The 21,628-nt window shown below is 40.3% G+C and overlaps 2 protein-coding genes across 2 annotated transcripts; one reads left to right on the top strand and one right to left on the bottom strand.

Moving 5' to 3' along the window:
• Positions 1 to 256: 256 nt before the first annotated feature.
• LOC136851456 (cytochrome P450 2L1-like) lies at positions 257 to 8,218 on the bottom strand. Its single transcript, XM_067125546.1, has 11 exons — positions 8,087 to 8,218; positions 6,878 to 6,989; positions 6,027 to 6,117; positions 5,703 to 5,836; positions 4,546 to 4,764; positions 3,934 to 4,133; positions 2,885 to 2,996; positions 2,483 to 2,663; positions 1,528 to 1,645; positions 927 to 1,071; positions 257 to 636 (listed from the first exon to the last, which is right to left on the bottom strand). The coding sequence occupies exons 2-11, from the start codon at positions 6,957 to 6,959 to the stop codon at positions 455 to 457; spliced, it is 1,464 nt and encodes a 487-aa protein (XP_066981647.1). The 5' UTR covers positions 6,960 to 6,989; positions 8,087 to 8,218; the 3' UTR covers positions 257 to 454.
• A 2,132-nt stretch (positions 8,219 to 10,350) lies between these two features.
• Positions 10,351 to 18,589, top strand: LOC136851453 (cytochrome P450 2L1-like). The gene is made up of 11 exons (XM_067125543.1): positions 10,351 to 10,486; positions 11,753 to 11,864; positions 12,741 to 12,831; positions 13,021 to 13,154; positions 13,813 to 14,031; positions 14,929 to 15,128; positions 16,214 to 16,325; positions 16,475 to 16,655; positions 17,217 to 17,334; positions 17,774 to 17,918; positions 18,196 to 18,589. The coding sequence occupies exons 2-11, from the start codon at positions 11,783 to 11,785 to the stop codon at positions 18,375 to 18,377; spliced, it is 1,464 nt and encodes a 487-aa protein (XP_066981644.1). The 5' UTR covers positions 10,351 to 10,486; positions 11,753 to 11,782; the 3' UTR covers positions 18,378 to 18,589.
• Positions 18,590 to 21,628: the final 3,039 nt, after the last annotated feature.

Here is a 21,628-nt window from a genome sequence, read left to right as displayed (position 1 = left end):
AAAAAGTATTAAATGTTCATATCTCGAGTGATGTAAACATTTGCAGGTTCTGTTTGGTGAAAGCATTCTTTCATATATTGCTATTAATTGCATTCTTTCACACTGGTCTGAAAGTCGTATGCATTTTCTTTGCATGCTACGTTACGGTAAAGCTTTATTATTTTTTTCTATCTTGTTTATTTATAAGAATAGAAACAGCAGTTTCTAATCTAACTCTTTTGGTTGAAGGAAACACTACAGGCTATGAACTAATATGTACAACTTGATATATACTTTATTGAAAACTTCGTGTATAATACTTTAAAAGAAAAAACTTCGGTAACAATACTAGAAATTCAATAATGTGTTATTTAAAACTGTAGAGAGCCCTCGCTCTATAAAGTTCTGTCAATATGAGCTTGCATACGCGTACACACGCACATTCACGCAAACATACACTGACAGTCGATCAATCTCAATTCCTGACGGATATGAGAAAGTCCTGCTCCTTCGCAAAATTCGACAGGGGTACATTTTGCGAGGTGAGGTCGATCTCCCGTCCCTCTAGCGGCGAGAAAGTGAAGTTCTGGAACAGAGCCGCCGAGAAGATGCTCAATTCCATCCTGGCCAGAGATTCTCCCAGACAGCTTCTTTTGCCTGGAAGAAGGAATGGATACATGGGTAAAGATGGATAAATAAAGAAGGATTGTGTAAAGGAATAATCGGCATTATGGGAGGATAGATTAATGGATGGATAAAAGATGGACAGGGCTGAAAGAAAAGGGATGATGTGTTGGACAAGGAAACTTTTTATAAAGAAACAAAATGCCGTTAATTATACAGAACAAATCCAGAGAGAGAGAGAGAGAGAGAGAGAGAGAGAGAGAGAGAGAGAGAGAGAGAGAGAGAGAGAGAGAGAGAGAGCTGTCACATCTTCATACACTTACCTATCATAAACGGAGCGAATCCTTCCTTTTGGGAAATGAACTTTCCCTCCTCGTCCAGGAACCTTTCGATCCTAAACTCCTGGGGACTCTCCCAGTACCGTGGATCCTGATGGGAAAATCCTGGCACGCCGAAGACGAACGAGCCCTGGAAATGGAAAGCATAATATAAATAGAATAAAAGAAATGTATGTCTTATTTTCTTTCCAAGTTCTCCTTTTTAGAGGGCGTGGCTACCACGTCTTTTTTGAGATGGGGTTGCAGGCTCTAAGCTCTTTCCTTGACTTCCTATCTTAGTACTTTTTCATATCTGGGTCGACTGGTGTGGGGGAGGTCAGGATTGAACTATAGCCCTTGCAATTGGAAGCCTAAAACTCTACCTAACCTCGCCAACTGCCACCAGCCTGTTTCATGGGGAGAACCAGTCCTGGTTCAGGGAAGCCCTCCGTGCCCCCTGGTGCCCTTTGGTGCTAGTGATGTCTTACGCCCACAGTGCTGATTTCTAGATAGTAAGTCATATGTATACCAAGTTTGGTTGAAATTGCTCAATGTGTTTCAGAGTAATGGTTGCACATACACACATATCTTGAAAACAGACCCATACCTTTGGCACGAGGTATCCTGCTAGGTGAGTATCCGCACCAGTGGCGTGAAATACACCGAAAGGTATGAGGGAACTCATTCGAAGGACCTCGTGGATGAAGGCTTCCAGCAAAGGCAACCTGAAGTTAAAATGACCTTTGAAATTGCAGGTTAAAATGTCAGCTACAGCGACAGTTCAGATGTAGGTTAAATCTCAGCCCAGCTCCAGGCTCTGGATAAGGGATGAGAGTTTGAAAGCAAAGCTAAACCAAATTTAAAATGTCTGAAATAAGGGGTTAAAAAGCCTTTTGGATTGGCAGTCCAACTGTTAGTTAAATCTCAGTTAAAATGGTTCGTACACTCAATCCAGCCAAAGGCTCGGATAAGGGATGAGTTTAAAAACAAAAATAACCATCAGGTAAAATGTTATTTGCAAGAGTGTGTTAAAATGTTAGTTATACTAACAGTCGAGCTGTAGGTTAAATCTCGGTTAAAATTATTGTTCACACACTCAGTCCAGTCCCAGGATAGGACAAAGGACGTGAGACTGAAATCGAAGTTAACCTGGGATTCTCAGTTCTCCAACAGGAGAGTTCATCAACTTAAGCTGGTCCCAAGCCTTGATATAGGAGAAATGTTCAGTGCATAGTTAACGATTTTCCCTGCAACTTGCAGCAGGCCTTAGCTGTTTGGTACGAATGCCAAGAGAGTCAAGGTGGGACATGAGAGTCAACAGTCAGGAAAAGAGAAATGGCAATGAGTATAGTTTATATCAAACAAGCTAAAGAGGTCACTAATTTGCTGAGCCAACTTCCTTAGAACATAGGCCCAGTTACGAAAAATAGGAATAAACATAGCAAATAAATCAAAGAAATAAATCAGGACAAAGAAGATGATAAGAAATAACTGACTAATGCCGGCAAAAAAAAAAAAAAGATCATAAATAAAGTTAAACCAAGAGATAAACTAATAATTACTGTGGCTTGTGTTGGTTGGTAGGAAATTCCCCACGGGGAACCACTTCGTCAATTTGCTCCTGGACTCTCTTCTGGACATCCGGGTACTTGGCTGCATACAGTATCATCCACCTGAGCATGTTGGAGGTCGTGTCGAAACCGGCAGCGAAAAGGTCAAAGATGACCCTCATCAGGTCGACCTCTGAAAGCCAGGTCAATCATTAGGAGCCATGGAAGTTATTAAGCTGGGCGTGTGGAACGTGGGATCCATTTCAGAATTCATGTGAGAGTTAAGGTTCGTTTTAATTTAAGATCTGGACAGTGAACGAGTCACTCTCAGCAGGGCATCCATACAAAAAAATAAATATTGCAAAATCACTGTCCTCGGAGACAGCGTAGGATGGAATCGCCTGAATTACGTACCGCTGAAGAATTCCGCGATGTCCGTTTTGTCGTTCATCTGGATGAGGTATTCGTCGATCACATTCTCCGCGTGGTTGACGTCCATCTCGGCCTTCCTGGCTTCTATCGTTTTCTGTGAAGAAGAAGAAGAAGAAGTAGGAATGTAAACAATTGGAGAATGGAGACAACTGGCAACTTGACAAGCTTCCCTCAGTTACGATGGGGTCGCTGGAACGTCGAGTCTAAGAGGAATAAGAGGTTGTAAGAGGTGATGAGGTTGCATGATGTGGGCAGAGCAAGTCTAAGAGGGATATGTGATCGCCTGACTGCTGAAGAACAAGTCTAAGATGGGAAGACAAAAAAAGAACACACGTAAGAGGGTACAGGATCGTCTGTATTGGCAGAGGGATGAGTCTAAAGACTGAAAAGGATTGCCTGATAGCAGACGAACTAAGGGGAAAGAGGTTGCCTAACAATAAAAAAAAAAAGTCTTAGAGGACACAAGAGGTAGCCAGATGGTAGAAAACAACCCTTTAGAGTGATGAAAGGCTGCCTATAAAAGAAAGGGTTACCTGCGAGTAACATAGTAGGTCTGAGAGAGAGAGAGAGAGAGAGAGAGAGAGAGAGAGAGAGAGAGAGAGAGAGAGAGAGAGAGAGAGCTGCCTAACGGCAAAAGAACGAGAGTAAGAAGGAAAAAGCTTGCCTGGCAGAGAAAGAATGAGGAGCGTGTCTTAGATGATACAGGAGGTCAGCTGGTGGTAGAAACTCTGTTCTATGAGCCTCAGCCAAAGGCACTACACTAAATAGCCTCAACCAAAGACACTACCCTAAACAGCCTCAACCAAAGACACTACCCTCAAACAGCCTCAACCAAACAGCCTCAACCAAAGTCCCTCAACCCAAACAGCCACAACCAAAGATACTCACCTCAGACAGTCTCAGCCAGAGGCACTCACCCTAAAAGGCCTCAGCCAAAGGCACTACCCCAAACAGTCTCAACCAAAAGCACTGCCCCAAACAGCATCACCCAAAGGCCCTCACCCCAAACAGCCTCAGTCAAAGGCACTCACCCCAAACAGCTTCTTTGCAGCAACCACAGTCTTGTCCAGAACTTCCATTCCGAAGACTTTGTTAATGACAAATTTTGGGAGGATTTTCTTTAAGATCGGGCAAGTCTCGACGATGAAGAACCCCATCGTTTCTTCCTGGAGTGTTTTCATGATCTTGATGAAATCGCAGACCTCCTCGTCGTACAAGTCGTACCTTCGACCTACAAGGAGCAGATAATCATTGCCATAAACTCAGACTGGAGTAACTGAAGAAGAGAATTTTAAGTCTTTTACAAACGGGAGACATTTCTATGAGACAAAATTTCCCATCCATACCTCATGTCTCTGAAGACTAAGAGGTTGTGCTGGCATTAGGCCGTCTTAACATGACATTAATTGCTACTTGAGATACTTGCAACCAGTATACTTCACTCATTCAAAATCATTGCAAAGATCCAACTCATTTACAGCCATTGCAAAGACCCAACTCACTTGCAGGCATTGCAAAGACCTTACTCACTTGCATTCATTGTAAAGATTCAACTCACATGCAGTCATTGTAAAGACCCAATTCATTCGCAACCATTGCAAAAACCCCAACTCACTTGTAACCATTGCAAAGACCCAACTCACTTGCAACCATTTGCCAGACGACGTTCAGAACGGCGATGTTAATAGACTCTGGAAACTTGGAAGGCTTTCCAGCGTATCGCTGGAAGTCCTCGACCAGACAGCGGGCCTCGTGGATGATGGCTTCGTCCAGTCTCGATTTGCCCATGCCCAAATCTCTCAGGTTCCGTAGGAGGAATCGTCGGGCATTGACCCACCTTCGACCGTTGCTCATGATCACTCCTGGTCGAGTAACGGTCATAGTTTGAGTGATAAGTAATGGTCATAGTTTGAATAAGAAATTGATGGTCACAGTTTCTGAGTGATAAGTAATGGTCATAGTTTGAGTAAGAAATTGATGGTCATAGTTTTTGAGTGATAAGTGATGGTCATAGTTTGAATAAGAAATTGATGGTCATAGTTTGAATAAGAAATTGATGGTCATAGTTTTTGAGTGATAAGTAATGGTCATAGTTTGAGTAAGAAATTGATGGTCATAGTTTTTGAGTGATAAGTGATGGTCATAGTTTGAATAAGAAATTGATGGTCATAGTTTGAATAAGAAATTGATGGTCATAGTTTTTGAGTGATAAGTAATGGTCATAGTTTGAATAAAAAATTGATGGTCATAGTTTGAGTGATAAGTGATGGTCATAGTTTGAATAAGAAATTGATGGTCATAGTTTTTGAGTGATAAGTAATGGTCATAGTTTGAATAAAAAATTGATGGTCATAGTTTGAGTGATAAGTGATGGTCATAGTTTGAATAAGAAATTGATGGTCAGTTTCTGAGTGATAAGTAATGGTCATAGTTTGAATAAGAAACTGATGGTCACAGCTTGAGTGATAAGTAATGGTCACAGTTTGAGTAAAGAATCGATGGTCGTAGTTTGAGTACAAATGTCATGGTTGTGGTCTGGGAGAAAATTAATGGCCATGGTTTGGGAAAGATAGTACCTATAGATTCGAAGAGATCTCTTTCGTTCCTGGGGCAACGTTGAATATGAAATGAAGAGAATATGTACCAGGTATGTGTTCAATTTACGTATATGTAGTACAAAAACAATGTATATTAAACAAATATTTTGCAAAATCACTGAGTATATATGTATGTATATATATATAATATATGAAATTTTCAGAACAGGTCAAAGTCAGCTTAAAGAAAAGGTCAAGGTCACCTGCTTCCATCCCCTCGGTCATGAAGTGGAATCCTTCTAAATTCGGACGGTCCGAGAACTCAGTCCTTCCCAGGGCGTCCTTCATCAGTTTGTAGTCGCAGATGTAGAGAACTTTCATTCCAAAGATCTCCAGCCTGCCATTCAAAATACACAAAGTCAACAGGACAAGATAAAGATAGGAAATTTACAGGGAAAGAAGAGGAACATTAATTGACATTATATAAGAGATTTTAAATATATATACATTTCCCAGGTATCAAAATCAAAAGTAGAAATATAATACATTTTCAAGCAAAATGAATGACGTCAGCACTTCTAACTTACGTGAAGACGTCTCCATATTTCTTCTGGTAATTCATGACTTGCTTCATATTAAGAGCCATGCCGGAGCCGAAAATCGGATACCCAAGAGGACCTGTAATACGAAAAATTATTAATAATAAATAAAAAAAAAAATACGGTGAGGTATCTATGTATGAATTGGAGAAGGATTCATACCTTGCGGTATCTCCCATTTAGTGACGTCATCGGTTTAAAACCCCGCCCCCTTCCTAAGGATGGCAGTGATATACTGGACTAACTTAATCACCAATTCTTGAATTGGTTAACGGGATGCTCTGGAAGCAAGAGCCCGTGCTGGCATGAGGTTAGATTAATTATTCAAAACAACGATTCTTTTAAGACATCACTAAAAGGCGATGTGTGAATCGCGTCTTCTGTAACTTGGAAAAAATCTACTTTCATTACTCTCTCTCTCTCTCTCTCTGGATTTGTTTCTCTCATGTGGAATCTCTCACCCTTTCCATTTTTCATTTCTGTAATTTTCATATTCATATTTTTACTATGTTTACCTTTATTGTTTTTTTTATTTTATCATTTCTATATTTGCGTGGATTCCCAAACCCCAGACCTCCGTACGAGTATTCCCCCATCATATTTCTCCTCTCTCTCTCCGTGGTTTTATTTCTCTCATGTGGAATCCCTCACCTTTCTCTCTCTCTGTGGTTGTTTCTCTCATGTGGAATCCCCCACCATTCTCTCTCTCTCTCTCTCTCTCTCTCTCTATGTGGTTTTATTTCTCTCTCTCTGGTCTCAAATCCCTCACCTTTCTCTCTCTCTCTCTCTCTATGTTTGAGTTGATTCCCCACTCTCACCATTCTCTCTCTCTCACCCACCTGGAGGCAATCCCTTAGGTCTCGTGAGCCAATGGCGAAGGACGAGAACGAGGGAGAGGAAGAGAACGATTTCGAGAATCATCGTTGTCTGGGATTTCTCACCCACTCAGAACTGGAAGGAAAGAAATGTGAATAATTTCTTTAACTGCTGAAACAAAGATTCACGAGTTATAAAAACATAATATAAAACACGAAAGCATGGATGTTGTTATTATTATTATTATTATTATTTCGCAGTTATAACTGTTTTATGCCCTTCATTCACCTCCTTTATTTTTTCGTTATTTCCCTTACGTAGTTGAGTCTTCACTTCTCTATTTCCTTTTCGTTAATAATAATAATAATAATAATAATAATAATAATAATATAATAATAATAATAATAACGTGAAACAAGAGAGAAAAATGAAATGAACGAACAGTCTGATTATTATTATTATTATTATTATTATTATTATTATTATTATTATTATTATTCTACGGTACCAGCCACAAGGGATATTAACTCTGAAAACAAGTTTCGGAAAAATTCATATTAAAAAACAAAACAGAGAGAATTAATAACAAGTGAATAAAGACAAATTACCAAAACAGAAAAGTTGCAGACATAAAAAAAAAGCAAATGATTACAAGTCAGAAGAAAGAAAGAGTGTTAGAATACCAGGTATTTTTCCTGGCAAGGTGATTAGATAAGGGGGATGAACAATTTATAGTGGAGAAATAGTCACAGTGTTGTAAAACTTAACACAACTACCGCACCCTTCTGGTTCGGTGACTACCAGTCTTATGCGCTAAATGGGAGCCGCGTTTAGTACCAGTCCCTTTGGGGATGAACGTAAAAAATGAACAAAAGACGGTACGTATCATAAACACAAAAGATATATGCATAAAGAAAAACGTAAACACAAGGCGCAGAAGAAAAAAAATTACATATCTTACCTCTTAATTATTTTTTATAGAGAAAAAACTAATTTTTTTTTTATATTTCACTTAAAATCCAACCGCCTTGAAGAACTTGATTACATTACCATCACGTCATTCATTTGACATCCGTCAGATTCAATCACCTTTCAAACTTTGTGATATTTTGCATGTCAAACTCCTCATCTCAACCTTCATTTTGAATTTTAACTGCATCGTCCAAGCAAAAATAGATTTCACCTTTTCCTGACGACCATTTCAAAAGAAACAAAACGAATACTGATTTTACCCTTAATTCTGTGACTGGCTTCGGATTCACCCAGACAGACGGACACGTCTTCTCACAACGAGTTATTAACGTCTACTGTTATGGGAGACAGCAGGAGACGCTATATAAAGGCCACGATTTCTTAGTAGTTGCCAAATAGGGTCATCCTGAACCACTTGTGCTTGCATGTGACGTCATTGTCACCGAGAGGATTAGAAATTTTTTCCTTATCTATTTTTTAATCTTTTCTTTTTTTTTAAGCTTAGTGAGATTTCCTGTTAAGCTTAAAGAAAGGGTAAGAAAGGGAACTCCTCTGGTCCTACTGCTAAATTTTTTCTCTCTCTTTTCCCAAAAGAAAAAGTTTAACCCTCACTTCGATTAGGCCTATTCCTGGGAACGTGGGAACCAATTTTTGCTTGTGAATAATATTTCTGGTCACGTGTTTAAAATCGTTATCATAGTTTAAGATTTTCTCTGCTTCCTCCATCAAAACACAGATTTTTCGTACTTTGCCCTATATAGGCCTACTTCAATATCTAAACTAACGGTCTTCGGAACTCGCAACTAAAGGATCTGCCGGGTTGCAAAAAAAAAAAAACTTTTCCTTGTATTTGTTTTAATGCGTGTGTGTGTGTGTGTGTGTGTGTGTGTTTGTGTTATGTGTCTGCTTGTGTGTGAAATCTGTCAACAACTGAAACGCCAGAAAGATCAACTTAATGGATGAAAGATATCAAATTGTAAGTTTACGAATGATTTTATCAAAACAATGTCGAATCAGCATTCATAGCAGAAACAAGTAGTCTCACTTCAGCTTCATTCACTGAAATCCAATAATAACGAGAAAGTGACACCGACAGGAAAAGAAAGCATGACAAAACAGAAAGCAGTTTAAGTGTGCAACAAGTCATAATGAGATGCAAACTTGCATGAAAGTACCGAGTCATAGTGACTTTGCAGAGAGAGAGAGAGAGAGAGAGAGAGAGAGAGAGAGAGAGAGAGAGAGAGAGAGAGAGAAAAGAAAGCTCTCGACCTTTGTTCATGACTCAGAGATTATGAGACAATATGAGGTTTCGTCGTTCGTTTACCCATGAAGCTTTTGAATGCATTTAAGATTTTTTGTTTTATTCCATAACGTATATCTGATAGACAGATGGAATACGGAGTTTAGGCCAATGGCTAAGCGCTGGGACCTAAGAACTCATTCAACGCTGAAACGGAAATTGACAGTAAAAAAGGTTTATAGGTGTAACAGGAGGAAAACCTCAAAAGCAGTTGCACTATGAATCAACTGTTAGGAGAGGGTGGAAAGTAAGATGGAAGAAAGAGAATATGAATGGAGGTACAGCGAAAGGAATGAAAGGGATTGCAGCTAGGGGTCGAAGGGACGCTGCAGAGAACCTCAAGTAATGCCTACAGCGCGCCGCATGAGGTGCACTGACAACATTACCCTCCTACGGGGTTAACGTATATTTGTCATAGTCTGAATATTATAACAATTCTTCCATTATTCTCCGTAATACTATTCTTCTTTTATTTACTGAACATTGTACATATATAGAAGTATTGTATCACAGGAACAGGAATTACTTATTTAAAACGATCGTCGAGACGAAGGAAAGACTCAATAACCCAGAAGGCTTTAGGCCGACTTCTCCAGTGCTGTGTCTCTGTCTCTCTCTGTTTGTCTTTATCAGCTGCTTATCATGAACACTTCACTTCCTCCTCTATCAACTGATAATGTTCAGCTGCACTCGCAAGTTCCACTAATATGGTTACGCTGGTGAGCTTAGAATTTCTAATGATTCGTTTGAACTGTCCAACGTGACGCAACCTTGCCTTATATGGTTATAACGGACGAGGGTCTGAGTTTCCACATTTTTTTTTGTAACTACTGTACAAACATTCCCCTTATCGTCAATAACGAAATTCTTTTAAAAAATAATATCTGATACCGCGAAAAAGTATCTAAAAAGTTAAATTGAATAAATGACCAGGAATCGTATTCACAGAGCAAAAATTGGTTCCCATGTAATCAGGCATGGGCCTAATGGAAGTAAAGGTTAAACTTATTCTGTTTGGAAAAAAGAGAGAGGGTGGGGAGAGAAAAAATTTAGCAATAGCAACAGGAGCCTTTCATCTTTTTTTATTACTCCTCTAGGCCTAACAAAAAACATAACTTAGTTAAAAATAAATGAGTAAATAAATAAGTGATGGCATTCTCTAATTCCTCTCGGTGACAACGTCACATGCAAGCAAAAGTGGTTCAGGATAGCGCTATTTGGCAGCTGCAAGGAAATCAAGGCCTTGATATAGACCCTCCTCCTTCCCTCCGTGCATGCAGTAGACGTCACTAACGCATTGCTAGATAACGTGCATCTCATCTGTCTTGGGCGCATCCGAAGCCAGCCACAGGATTTGGGGGTAAATTCCACATCTATTTTTGTTTGGTTTGAAATGCTTGTCAGGAAAAGATCAAATCTATTTTAGCTTCGACGATGTAATTAGGCATTTGTAGTAGAAGTTGAGGTGAGGCTAATTTGAAGGAGTCTGAACTAAAGACAAATCACAAAGTTTAAAATGTGATTGATTTTGACGGATGTCAAATTAAGGATGTGATTAAATTTTTTTTTTAATGGTTGGACTTGGAGTGAAACATAAGAAAAAATAACCTTTTAGTAGAAAATAAAAACTAACAAGATAAAATTAGCAATGATTTATTTTTTCTCTTGGTTTGGTTACACTGCGTCCCAGTGGGCGACTGGATCACTGTCGAGACATTTTGTTTATGCTTACATCTTTTGTTCTGCGTGTGATTTTACCGCCTTTTGTTTATGTTTCTGTTTATGCATATGTCTTTTGCATTGTGTGTATGACATTTTCCATCCTATATTTGTTTCTACGTTCATCCCCAAATGGCTGGTCCGAAACACGACGCCCAATTTGCACGTAAACTAGTAGTAGTTACCGAACCAGAGGGGCGCGGTAGTTGTCTTTAGTTTTATCATAATGTGATTATTTTGTTCACGTAATTGGAATGGAATGGAAGATAAGAGTTTAGGCCAAAGTCCAACCACTGGGACCTATGAGGTCATTCAGCGCTGGGAAGGAAATTGAGAGTAGGTAGGTTTGAAAGGTGTAACAGGAGGTAAACCTCGCAGCTGCACTATGAAGTAATTGTTAGGAGAGGGTGGAGGCGAAGTGGCAGAAAGATAATATGAATGGAGGTACAGTAAAAGGAATGAAAGGGGTTGCAGCTGGGGGCCGAAGAGACGCTGCAAGGAACCTTTGGTAATGCCTACAGTGTTCCCCGTGAGGTGCACTGACGGGGAAGTTTTACCGTAATGTGATTATTTCTTCGCGTCATTGTTCATTCTCATTATCTGATCACCTTACGGGGAAAATTACGCGCTATTTCAACATTCTTAATCTTCTTCTTCTCTCTAACTTATAATTAATTACTAGCTCTTTTATGTCTGCATATACTTATATTTCTCTCCGTTCTGAATTTATTGAATATATTCTTTTTTTCGAAATTTGTTTTGTGACAATAATAATAATAATAATAATAATAATAATAATAATAATAATAATAATAATATCCATGCTTTCGTGTTTGTATTGTGTTTATTAACTCGTGAATCTTTGCTTCAGCAATTAAAGAAATAATTCTCATTTCTCTCCTTCCAGTTCTGAGTGGATAAGAAATCCCGGACAACGATGATTCTCGAAATCGTTCTCTTCCTCTCCCTCGTTCTCGTCCTTCGCCATTGGCTCACGAGACCTAAGGGATTGCCTCCAGGTGGGTGAGAGAGAGAGAGAGAGAGAGAGAGAGAGAGAGAGAGAGAGAGAGAGGGATTCCATATGAGAGAAACAAAATCAGAGAGAGAGAGAGAGAGAGAGAGAGAGAGAGAGAGAGAGAGAGAGAGAGAGAGAGAGAGATCCACAGAAACAGAGAGAGAGAGAGAGAGAGAGAGAGAGAGAGAGAGAGAGAGATAGAGAGGTTTCCACATGAGAAGCAAAACCACAGAGAGAGAGAGAGAGAGAGAGAGAGAGAGAGAGAGAGAGAGAGAGAGAGAGAGAGAGAGAGATATGAAATATGATAAGGGAAGACTCATACGGGTGTTTGGGGGTGAGGAGGGGGGAATGGGGAATCCACGCAAACATAGAGATGATGAAAAAAAATAATGAAAATAAACATAATAAAAACATAAGTATTAAAATAAAAATGAAAAAATGGAACAGGTGGGGGATTCTACACAAGGGAAATAAAACCACAGAGAGAGAGAGAGAGAGAGAGAGAGAGAGAGAGAGAGAGAGAGAGAGAGAGAGAGAGAGAGAGAGAGAGAGAGAGATAATAAAAGCTGATTTTTTCTAAGTTACAGAAGACGCGAGTCACACAACGCCTTTTAGTGATGTCTCAGGAACCTTTGTTTTAAATTAACTTGGCCTTATGCCAGCACGGGCTCTTGCTCCAGGAGTAGCTTGTCAACCAATCCTTTCGCAATCCGAGGATTGGTGATGACATCAGTGCAATATATCACTAACATCCTGGGAGAGGGGTTAACTGATGACGTCACTAAAGGGGAGGTATACCTTAAGGTATGAATCCCTCTCTGTTTCGTACACAGATACATCATCCTTTTATTTCTTTTATTAATAATCTTTCGTCTTATAGGTCCACTTGGGTATCCGATTTTGGGCTCTTTATTAACTTTTCAGATGAAGAAAGTAGTGGAATACCAGAAGAAATACGGAGACGTCTTCATGTAAGTGAGAAGTGCTAACATCGCTTTTTCGTCTTGTTTGAAAATGTATTATATTTCTACTTTTGTATTTTTATATTTGGGAAATATACAAAAACTCTCTTCTACTGTGTCAACTAATATTCCCTCCCTTTCCTATAATTATTCTATCTTCATCTTGTCCTATTTAATTTGTGTATTCCTGAATGGCAGGTTAGACTTCGCAGGAGTGAAATTTCTCTACATCTGCGACTACAAACTGATGAAGGACGCCCTGGGAAGGACTGAGTTCTCGGACCGTCCGAAATTGGAAGGACTCCATTTCATGAGCAACGGGAAGGAAGCAGGTGACCTGGACTTTTTCTTAAAAGTATTTTTATATATTTCAACAGATAATCTATTTACCAGATGTTATGTATATGTAGGTGATTTTAGTGCCTTCTCAAATTCTCGGTAACGTTTTCTGTAATCAGTGATTCTGCAAGTTCTGAGAATTTTTGCGTCATACTCCGGGTTTTACAGAGTTTTCTGCAGTGCAGATACGTAAATTGAACGCATAGTTGGTACATTTTTACTCATTTCATACTAAAAGTTACTCCCCAGGAAACAGAGTGATCTACTCAGTTCTAAAGATACAATTTTTCCCAAATCATGACCATGACTTTTTTCCTCAAACTACAACCATTACATTTTTATGCAAATTGTGACAATTCCTGTATCATTCAAACTATAACTAAAGATTTCTTACTCAAACTAGGGCCATTAATTCTTTACTTAAACTGCGACCGTTGCTGCATCACTCAAACTAAGGCCAATACATATCACTCAAACTATGACCATTAACTTCTTACTCAAACTAAGGCCATTACTTATCACTCAAACTATAACCATTAACTTTTTACTCAAACTAAGGTCATTACTTATCACTCAAACTGTGACCATTAATTTCCTATTCAAACTATGACCATTAATCCTTCACTCACACCATGACCGTTACTCGACCAGGAGTGATCATGAGCAACGGTCAAAGGTGGGTCAATGCCCGACGGTTCCTCCTCCGGAACCTGAGAGATTTGGGCATGGGCAAATCGAGCCTGGGCGAAGCCATCATCCAAGAGGCCCGATATCTGATAGAGGACATGAAGCAGCACGCTGGAAAGCCTTCCAAGTTTCCAGAGTCTTTGAATGTCGCCGCTCTGAACATTGTCTGGCAAATGGTTGCAGGTGAGTTGGGTCTTTGTAATGTGAGCGAGTTGGTTCTTTGTAATGACTGGGAGTGAACTGGGTCTTCACAATGATTGCGAGTAAGCTGAGTCTTTGAGCGAGTTGGGTCTTTGTAATGACTGGGAGTGAACTGGGTCTTCACAATGATTGTGAGTAAGCTGAGTCTTTGAGTGAGCTGGGTCTTTGTAATGACTGGGAGTGAACTGAGTCTTCACAATGATTGCGAGTAAGCTGAGTCTTTGAGTGAGTTGGGTCTTTGTAATGACTGGGAGTGAACTGGGTCTTCGCAATGATTGCGAGTAAGCTGAGTCTTTGAGTGAGTTGGCTCTTTGTAATGACTGGGAGTGAACTGGGTTTTCACAATGATTGAGTGAGTTGGCTCTTTGTAATGACTGAGTCTTTTTCACAATGATTGAGTTGGCTTGGCTTTGTAATGACTGGGAGTGAACTGGGTCTTCACAATGATTGCGAGTAAGCTGAGTCTTTGAGTGAGTTGGGTCTTTGTAATGACTGGGAGTGAACTGGGTCTTCACAATGATTGCGAGTAAGCGGAGTCTTTGAGTGAGTTGGGTCTTTGTAATGACTGGGAGTGAACTGGGTCTTCACAATGATTGCGAATAAGCTGAGTCTTTGAGTGAGTTGGGTCTTTGTAATGACTGCAAGTGTCTTGAGTAGCTGTTCATGTTATATTATGATAGCCTTATGCCAGCGCAGTCAGTTGGTCTTCAGAGACGTGAAATATAGCTGACAGCAGCCAAAAGGAATGGAAAAGTGGCTGTTTACCCCAGATTTCTGGAGAAATTGTCTCATGAAAATTTCTTCCATTTGTAAAAGACTTCAGGTTCCAGTCTTCAATGATTGCAGAGTTTATGAAGACTGTTTATCTTTTCCTTGTAGGTCGGAGGTACGACCTACACGACGAGGAGGTCTGCGACTTCTTCAAGATCAGAAAAGCGCTCCATGACGACTCCTTCGGGTTCTTCCTCCTCGAGACTTGCCCGATCTTGAAGAAAATTCTCCCAAAATTTGTCATCAACAAACTCTTCCGAATGGAAATTCTCGATCAGACTGTAGTTGCTGCAAAGAAGCTGTTTGAGGTAAGGCATTCCCTTGGTTGAGGCTGTTTGGGATGAGTGCCTTGGTTGAGGCTCTTAGGGTGAATGTCTCTGGCTGAGGCTGTTTGGGGTGAGGACCTGTGCTCAAGGCATTTTGGGGTGAGTACATCTGGTTGAGGCTGTTTTTGGGCGAGTGCCTTTGGCTGAGGTTGTTTGAGGTGAGTACCTTTGGTTGATTCTGTTTTAGGGTGAGTGCCTTTGGCTGAGGCTGTTTAGGCTGAGTACCTTTGGTTGAGTTTTTTTTGGCGGGTGAGCGCCTTGGGGCGCGTACTTTTGGTTGAGGTTGTTTCAGACATTAACAGGGATTTAGCTACTGTTCAGCATCTTCACAAACAGAAACATACATACAGTTTGATACAGAAGATTTGGTGGAACATTATGAGTACATGATTAGAATGCTTGCATGGCAATGCAAGTAGTGGTGATTGTACGTATATCAAGACAACAATGGTTAGGGAGAAACAGACGGAAATATTGTATGGTAGAAGTTGCGTTCCTCGAGTGAGAGAAAATGGGATGCTTTTGTTTTTCTCTTTGTCTGGGTCCCTCCGAAGATGTGACGCACGAACGCGCACATACGCGTGGCTCGAAAGAGACCGCCATCGGTGCGATGGATGGGTTCTCTCACAGGCTCATTAGGTTACTCTACGGTAACCCCTTTCTTTCATAGATTCTTGCATCTACTGTGAGGCAGCCTTTTATCCCTCTAAAAGTCGTTTTTATTACCATCGGCCTACCCCCTCTACCCTCTAATATTCTCTTTTTTAATAGTTAGGCAACCCTCTTCACTCTTGAGACTCAACCTTCTGCCAACACATAAGATACTGTACCCTCTTATATGCGTTCTGTTACTGTCTGGCAACCTCTTCCTGTCTTAGACTTGATCTTCTAAAGTCAGGCAATCACATCAGCCCTCTCACACTCGTTCTTCTAACGTCATGCAGCTCCAGTGCCTCTTACAACCTCTTGATCTTCTGAGACTCGCCATTCCCATGATCCCATCACGACTGTGGGAAGCTTGCCTCCATTCTCCAATTGTTCACATCACCTCTTCTTCTTCTTCACAGAAAATAATAGAAGCCAGGAAGGCCCAGTTGGACGTCAACCACGCAGAGAATGTAATCGACGAGTATCTTATCCAGATGAACGAAAAAACAGAAATAGCCGAGTTCTTCAATGGTAAGTATTGCTTGCGAGGGATTCCATACTCCAACATCTTTGAGGAAAATGAATTTGCAACGGTTTTGCTTCTGTTGCCTGCCAAAAATGAATCTTGACTTTCAGTAGGACTAGATGATATACCCCCTATACACCAACCTGGCTTTCAGAGGACGACCTGATGAGGGTCATCTCTGACCTGTTCGGCGCCGGTTTCGACACGACCTCCAACATGCTCAGGTGGATGATACTCTATGCAGCCAAGTACCCGGATGTCCAGAAGAGAGTTCAGGAGCAGATTGACGAAGTGGTCCCTCGTGGAGAGTTTCCTACCCACCAACACAAGTCTCAGTAATTATTAGTTTATCCCTTCGTTTTAACTATGTTTATGCTTAGTCTTTTTGTTTTTAGCATTAGTTGGTTATTTCTTATTAGCTTCTTTGTCCTGATTTATTTCCGGGAAATTTTTTGTTATGTTTATTCTCTTTTTTCGCAACTGGGTCTGTGTTCTAAGGAAGTTAGCTTAGCAAATTAACGGCCTTTTTGGCTTGTCTGATATAAGCTATATTCATTGCCACTTCAGTAGCCATTTCACTCTTCTTGACTGTTGACTTCCATGTCCCATTATGCCTCATTTGACGCTTGTACCAAACACTTAAGGCCCGCTGCAAGCCCCAGTTAATATTACTACAGGGAAAATCGTTAACCATACACTCTAAAACTTCTCTTTCATCCGGGATTGGGACCAGCTTAAGTTGGTGAACTCTTTTGTTGGAGAACTGAAAATCCCTTTCAGTCAATCTGGGACTGGACTGAGCGTATGAACCATTTAAATGAGATTTAACTTATAGTTGGACTTTAATCATAACTGGCATTTTAACCTGCTATTTCTAATGGCCATTTTAACTTCAGGTTACCTTTGCTGGAAGCCTTCATCCACGAGGTCCTTCGGGTGAGCTCCCTCTTGCCCTTTGGTGTCCTTCACGCCACTGGTGAGGATACCCACCTAGCAGGATACCTCGTGCCAAAGGTATGGGTCTGTTTTCAATATAAGCCGTATAGTTTTTTTTATTTAATTTATATTTATTTTACTTTATTTATATGCATATTTTTATGTAAATACACACACACACTATAAATGTATATATATATATATACTGTATACTGTATATGCATGTATGTGTATATCAGCTATAAGCCATTCCTCAGATAAGATGGCCAGCTAAATATCTTCTTTTCCTTATCTGTAACCCTCCACTGTCGACTGATTACCAACACTCAAATCATAACAAGTTAACATATGAAGTCCAGGAAAGAGCGTAGAGCCTGCAACCCCACCTCAAAAAAAAAAAAAAAAAAAAAAAGACACGTTAGCCACGCCCTCTAGCAGGAAAAGACGAACTTGGAAAGAAAATAAGACATGTCCATATCTTCTCGTTCTGTTTATCTTTTCGCTTTCCCATTCCCAGGACGCCCTCGTCTTCGCCGTGAGTGAATTTTCCCATCAGGATCCGCGGTACTGGGAGAGTCCCCAGGAGTTTAGGATCGAAAGGTTCTTGGACGAGGAGGGAAAGTTCATTTCCCACAAGGAAGGATTCACTCCGTTTATGATAGGTTAGTTCAGGAAGATACATAGCTCTCTCTCTCTGTGTGTGTGCATTTGTACCTTCTGTTCTGTATAATTAATGGCATTTCGTGGCTTAATGAAAAGTTTCTTGTCCAGCGAAAATTATTATTATGTTAATCACACTACCTCCATTATCCCTCTTCTTTCAACATTACCCATCTCTTATCTATCCATTTATCTATCCTGCCACAATAACGATGATTCCTTTACATCATCCTTCTTCGTTTATCCACCTCTATCCATCCATGTATCCACTCCTTCCAGGCAAAAGAAGCTGTCTGGGAGAATCTCTGGCCAGGATGGAAATGAGCATCTTCTCAGCAGCGATGTTCCAGAACTTCACTTTCTCGCCGCTAGAGGGACGGGAGGTCGACCTCACCCCTCAGAATGTACCCATAGCGAATTTTGCGAAGGACCAGGACATTCTCATTTCTGTCAGGAATTGAAGTTGATTCATTGTACATGCACAAGTCTATACAGAAGACATACAGTATTATGTACTAAGTACTTTCTGCCATTGCAGACAGTTATCCTAATTTTGTGTAAACATAACTAAAGTCGTAGCTAATTGGTAGTGGCGTAAATGGCATGCCGCCCCATTCCTGTGCTAAAAAGTACTAAAGTGATGAAAATTAAACTTGAAGCCTTAACATCTCAATCATTCATTTTATTTCATAAAACTAAAACAAAAACAACACAGCATATTTGCAACGGAACCCTGTGAGCTTTGTCAGAAGCGAATTCGCTAATAATAACACCTAAGTCCAACTCATTAGTAATTTCAAGCTCTATTGGCAATATCGCGAGGTTTGACAATCTGAGCTGACTCATAGCTGATCTTAGATAGTTTTATATAGCTTTAACTTTGAGAAGCTTCTCTCACAACTGGCAACACTCATTCCGACAGTTAAGAACAATTTCAACATAACAACAATATCTGGAACACAGATATCAAGATTGAACTGTTGAGTGAACTACAGAAGCTCAAGCGGTCCTCCTTGCACAACTCTGGCCTGCTCTTTCTACCTGGAACTCGTCCTTGTTGACACCATCAGGTGCCTTGCCCAGGTCGCAAGCATACTCGGCATCCAGAAGCTTTGAAGGTTTCAAAAACCAGAATTTGTCGTCCGGATCTTGGACCTGATGCACTAATCATCATCAGCAGCGTATAAAAGGCCGATCGACCGGCAAGCCTTCGTCTTCGTCAGAGAATTAGTGACTGTGACTTGGGTGTTGGTCTGACTCAGGCTAGGGCGCCCGGAAGAGAAGAGACGAGCGCGCCCCACCCAGGAGGAGAAAGAAACCAGGCAAGGTCTAGGTCAGGATCCAGAGAAGATCCTGGTCTAGACCTTGAAGCCAGGGTTGCCATTGTCAAAAATCGCTCGCTGTCCAACAGCAGAGTCAATAAGTCGCTGTTCAGTGTTTCGATCATGCGAAATATGCTAGAAAATCTAGAATTATGCCAGACCAGACCTGCTCAAAAGATGCCAGAGTGGCCCCCCCACCCCGACAGTGCCGCTCGGGACGGACCGCCCCACCCCCCGCCCCCCCTAGTTGCCACTGATATGATATGTACAATTTTTTATTTTAAACTGAATTTCCATCTATTATTGACTAAGCTTTATGTTTTAGTGTAGGAAACTCGAAGTTTTCAATGAAGAATATTTCATATACTATACATAATTTCATACACTATTTCCTTCAGTCGACTGAGGTAGATTTTCAATGGTTGGTCTGTTTTCTTATAAAAAAACAGGACCAAAAACAAAAAATTCCAATTTTGCATGACGAAGTATGCAAAGAAAATGCATAAAATTTTCTGATCAGCAAGAAAGAGATAAAATTAATAGAAATTTATAAAAGAATGCTTTCATCAAACGGAAATAAAAGCATTTAGTACTTTTATACGGTCATGAGGCAACTCTATGGCCATCTGAGACACCCTAGCAACCACTAATGAGAACTGCACATGCTCCAGTCAGTACAGTACAATAAGCCCCTTGGTGTTGGAACTGGAATATAGAATTTAGACCTATGAGGTCATTCAGCACTAGAGGGAGTAGAGGGTTTGACAGGCTGAGGAAAACCTCACAGCAGCCCTGTAAAACATTTGTTAGGAAACAATGGAAAACAAAATGGAAGAAAGAGAATATGAACAGAGGTACAGCTAAAAGAATTACAGGGGTGGCAGCTAGGGGCCGAAGGGATTCTGCAAAGAACCATAAGTAAAGCCTATAGACTACAGTGTACCACGCGAGTTGCACTGATGGCACTAATGGCCTTCAGGTGTCCCTTGGTGTTAACTGACTCTTTTTAAAGTTATTGAATTAGTGGTCTGTCCTGCAAGCACCAGTTTCAGGTATTCTGCCACAAACGGATGAGACAACAACGTCTAGAATGCAGTCAGCATACATTTGGTGCAAGGGGGCTTTCTTTCCATGGTTCATGAAAACTCGTACTACAGATACAAGTCAGCATACCAGACCACACTAATTTGTCCCTCAACAACAAGTCTGCAAGGAATATACTACTGTGATAAGAATAAAAAAGGAAAATCCGTGATAAATTAATCACTAATTTACTAACAATGAACTGAAAGATATCAAACAACAAGTCTGCAAGGAATACACTACTGTGATAGAAATAAAAAGAAAACCTGTGATAAATTAATTACTAATTTACTAACAATGTACTTACAGATATAAAATGGTGACATATCACAATATCCTATCTACAGTTGTCTAAAGTGACTTATTTTACTACAAGTTATTCCCTTTTAGCAATAAATGTTTGGAAACCAACAGTCCCAGTTCTGATCATGCAATGCATTTCTTAGCCTACACAAGACACTGCTGGTCACGATACAATAATGGCTATCGTGCTTATTTATGGAAATTAATATTCAGTCTCCACCTGGTATCAGAAAACGAATTAAGGGACTGCAATTAAATCGCATACCGCAAATACTGTCAATGTTGCCAGGGTTAACTGATCATTTAAAAAATAGCATATAACAGTAACAACACCCACTAGAAGAGGTCGGGTCGTTTCGGCCGGAAGTCATTTAGGCCGTAAGCACGTTTACGTGCAAAATGGACGCTGTGTTTAGTACCAGCCCTTTGGGGATGTACGTAAAACATAAAATAATAACGGTAAATGCCATAAACATAACGTCTTACATTGTTTTGGATGTTACGGCCTAAAGTGACTTACGGCCGAAACGACCACGTCCGCACTAGAATACTGCCAATTTCAGTTAGATGAAATACAGAAACCTTACCAATACAGATCCTGTATGTTAATCGACTGCATAAGCACAGTCCATGTACCCCCGAAGAAGCGTACGCAATACACGAAGGAGCTTGGCACCTGGTCTTTGATTTTCACCTTTCCTGTGGTTGTCTATACGTACCATGATATAATGGCAATATTCACTAACTGTTAAGGCCACTTGCAAACCCACAGACGTCAAGTAAGGTTATACAACAACTTTTTTCTGGATAAGTAGCCTAATTCAAGAGTACCAGTATCTTTACACATTTTACAAATCACAAACTTATACTTCAGGAAAGGCCGACAGATATTTCCATAGTTGAATGATGGAACATTGCTTCACACTAATATTGCACCACTGATATGGCCCTGTAAATAGTTTCTGCAACAACGTATTTAATATCAGATGCCACACAGCCCTCAT

This window comes from Macrobrachium rosenbergii, chromosome 23, assembly GCF_040412425.1.
Source record: "Macrobrachium rosenbergii isolate ZJJX-2024 chromosome 23, ASM4041242v1, whole genome shotgun sequence".
Taxonomy (NCBI): Eukaryota; Metazoa; Arthropoda; class Malacostraca; order Decapoda; family Palaemonidae; genus Macrobrachium; species Macrobrachium rosenbergii.
This window is presented reverse-complemented; position numbering and strand designations above follow the sequence as displayed.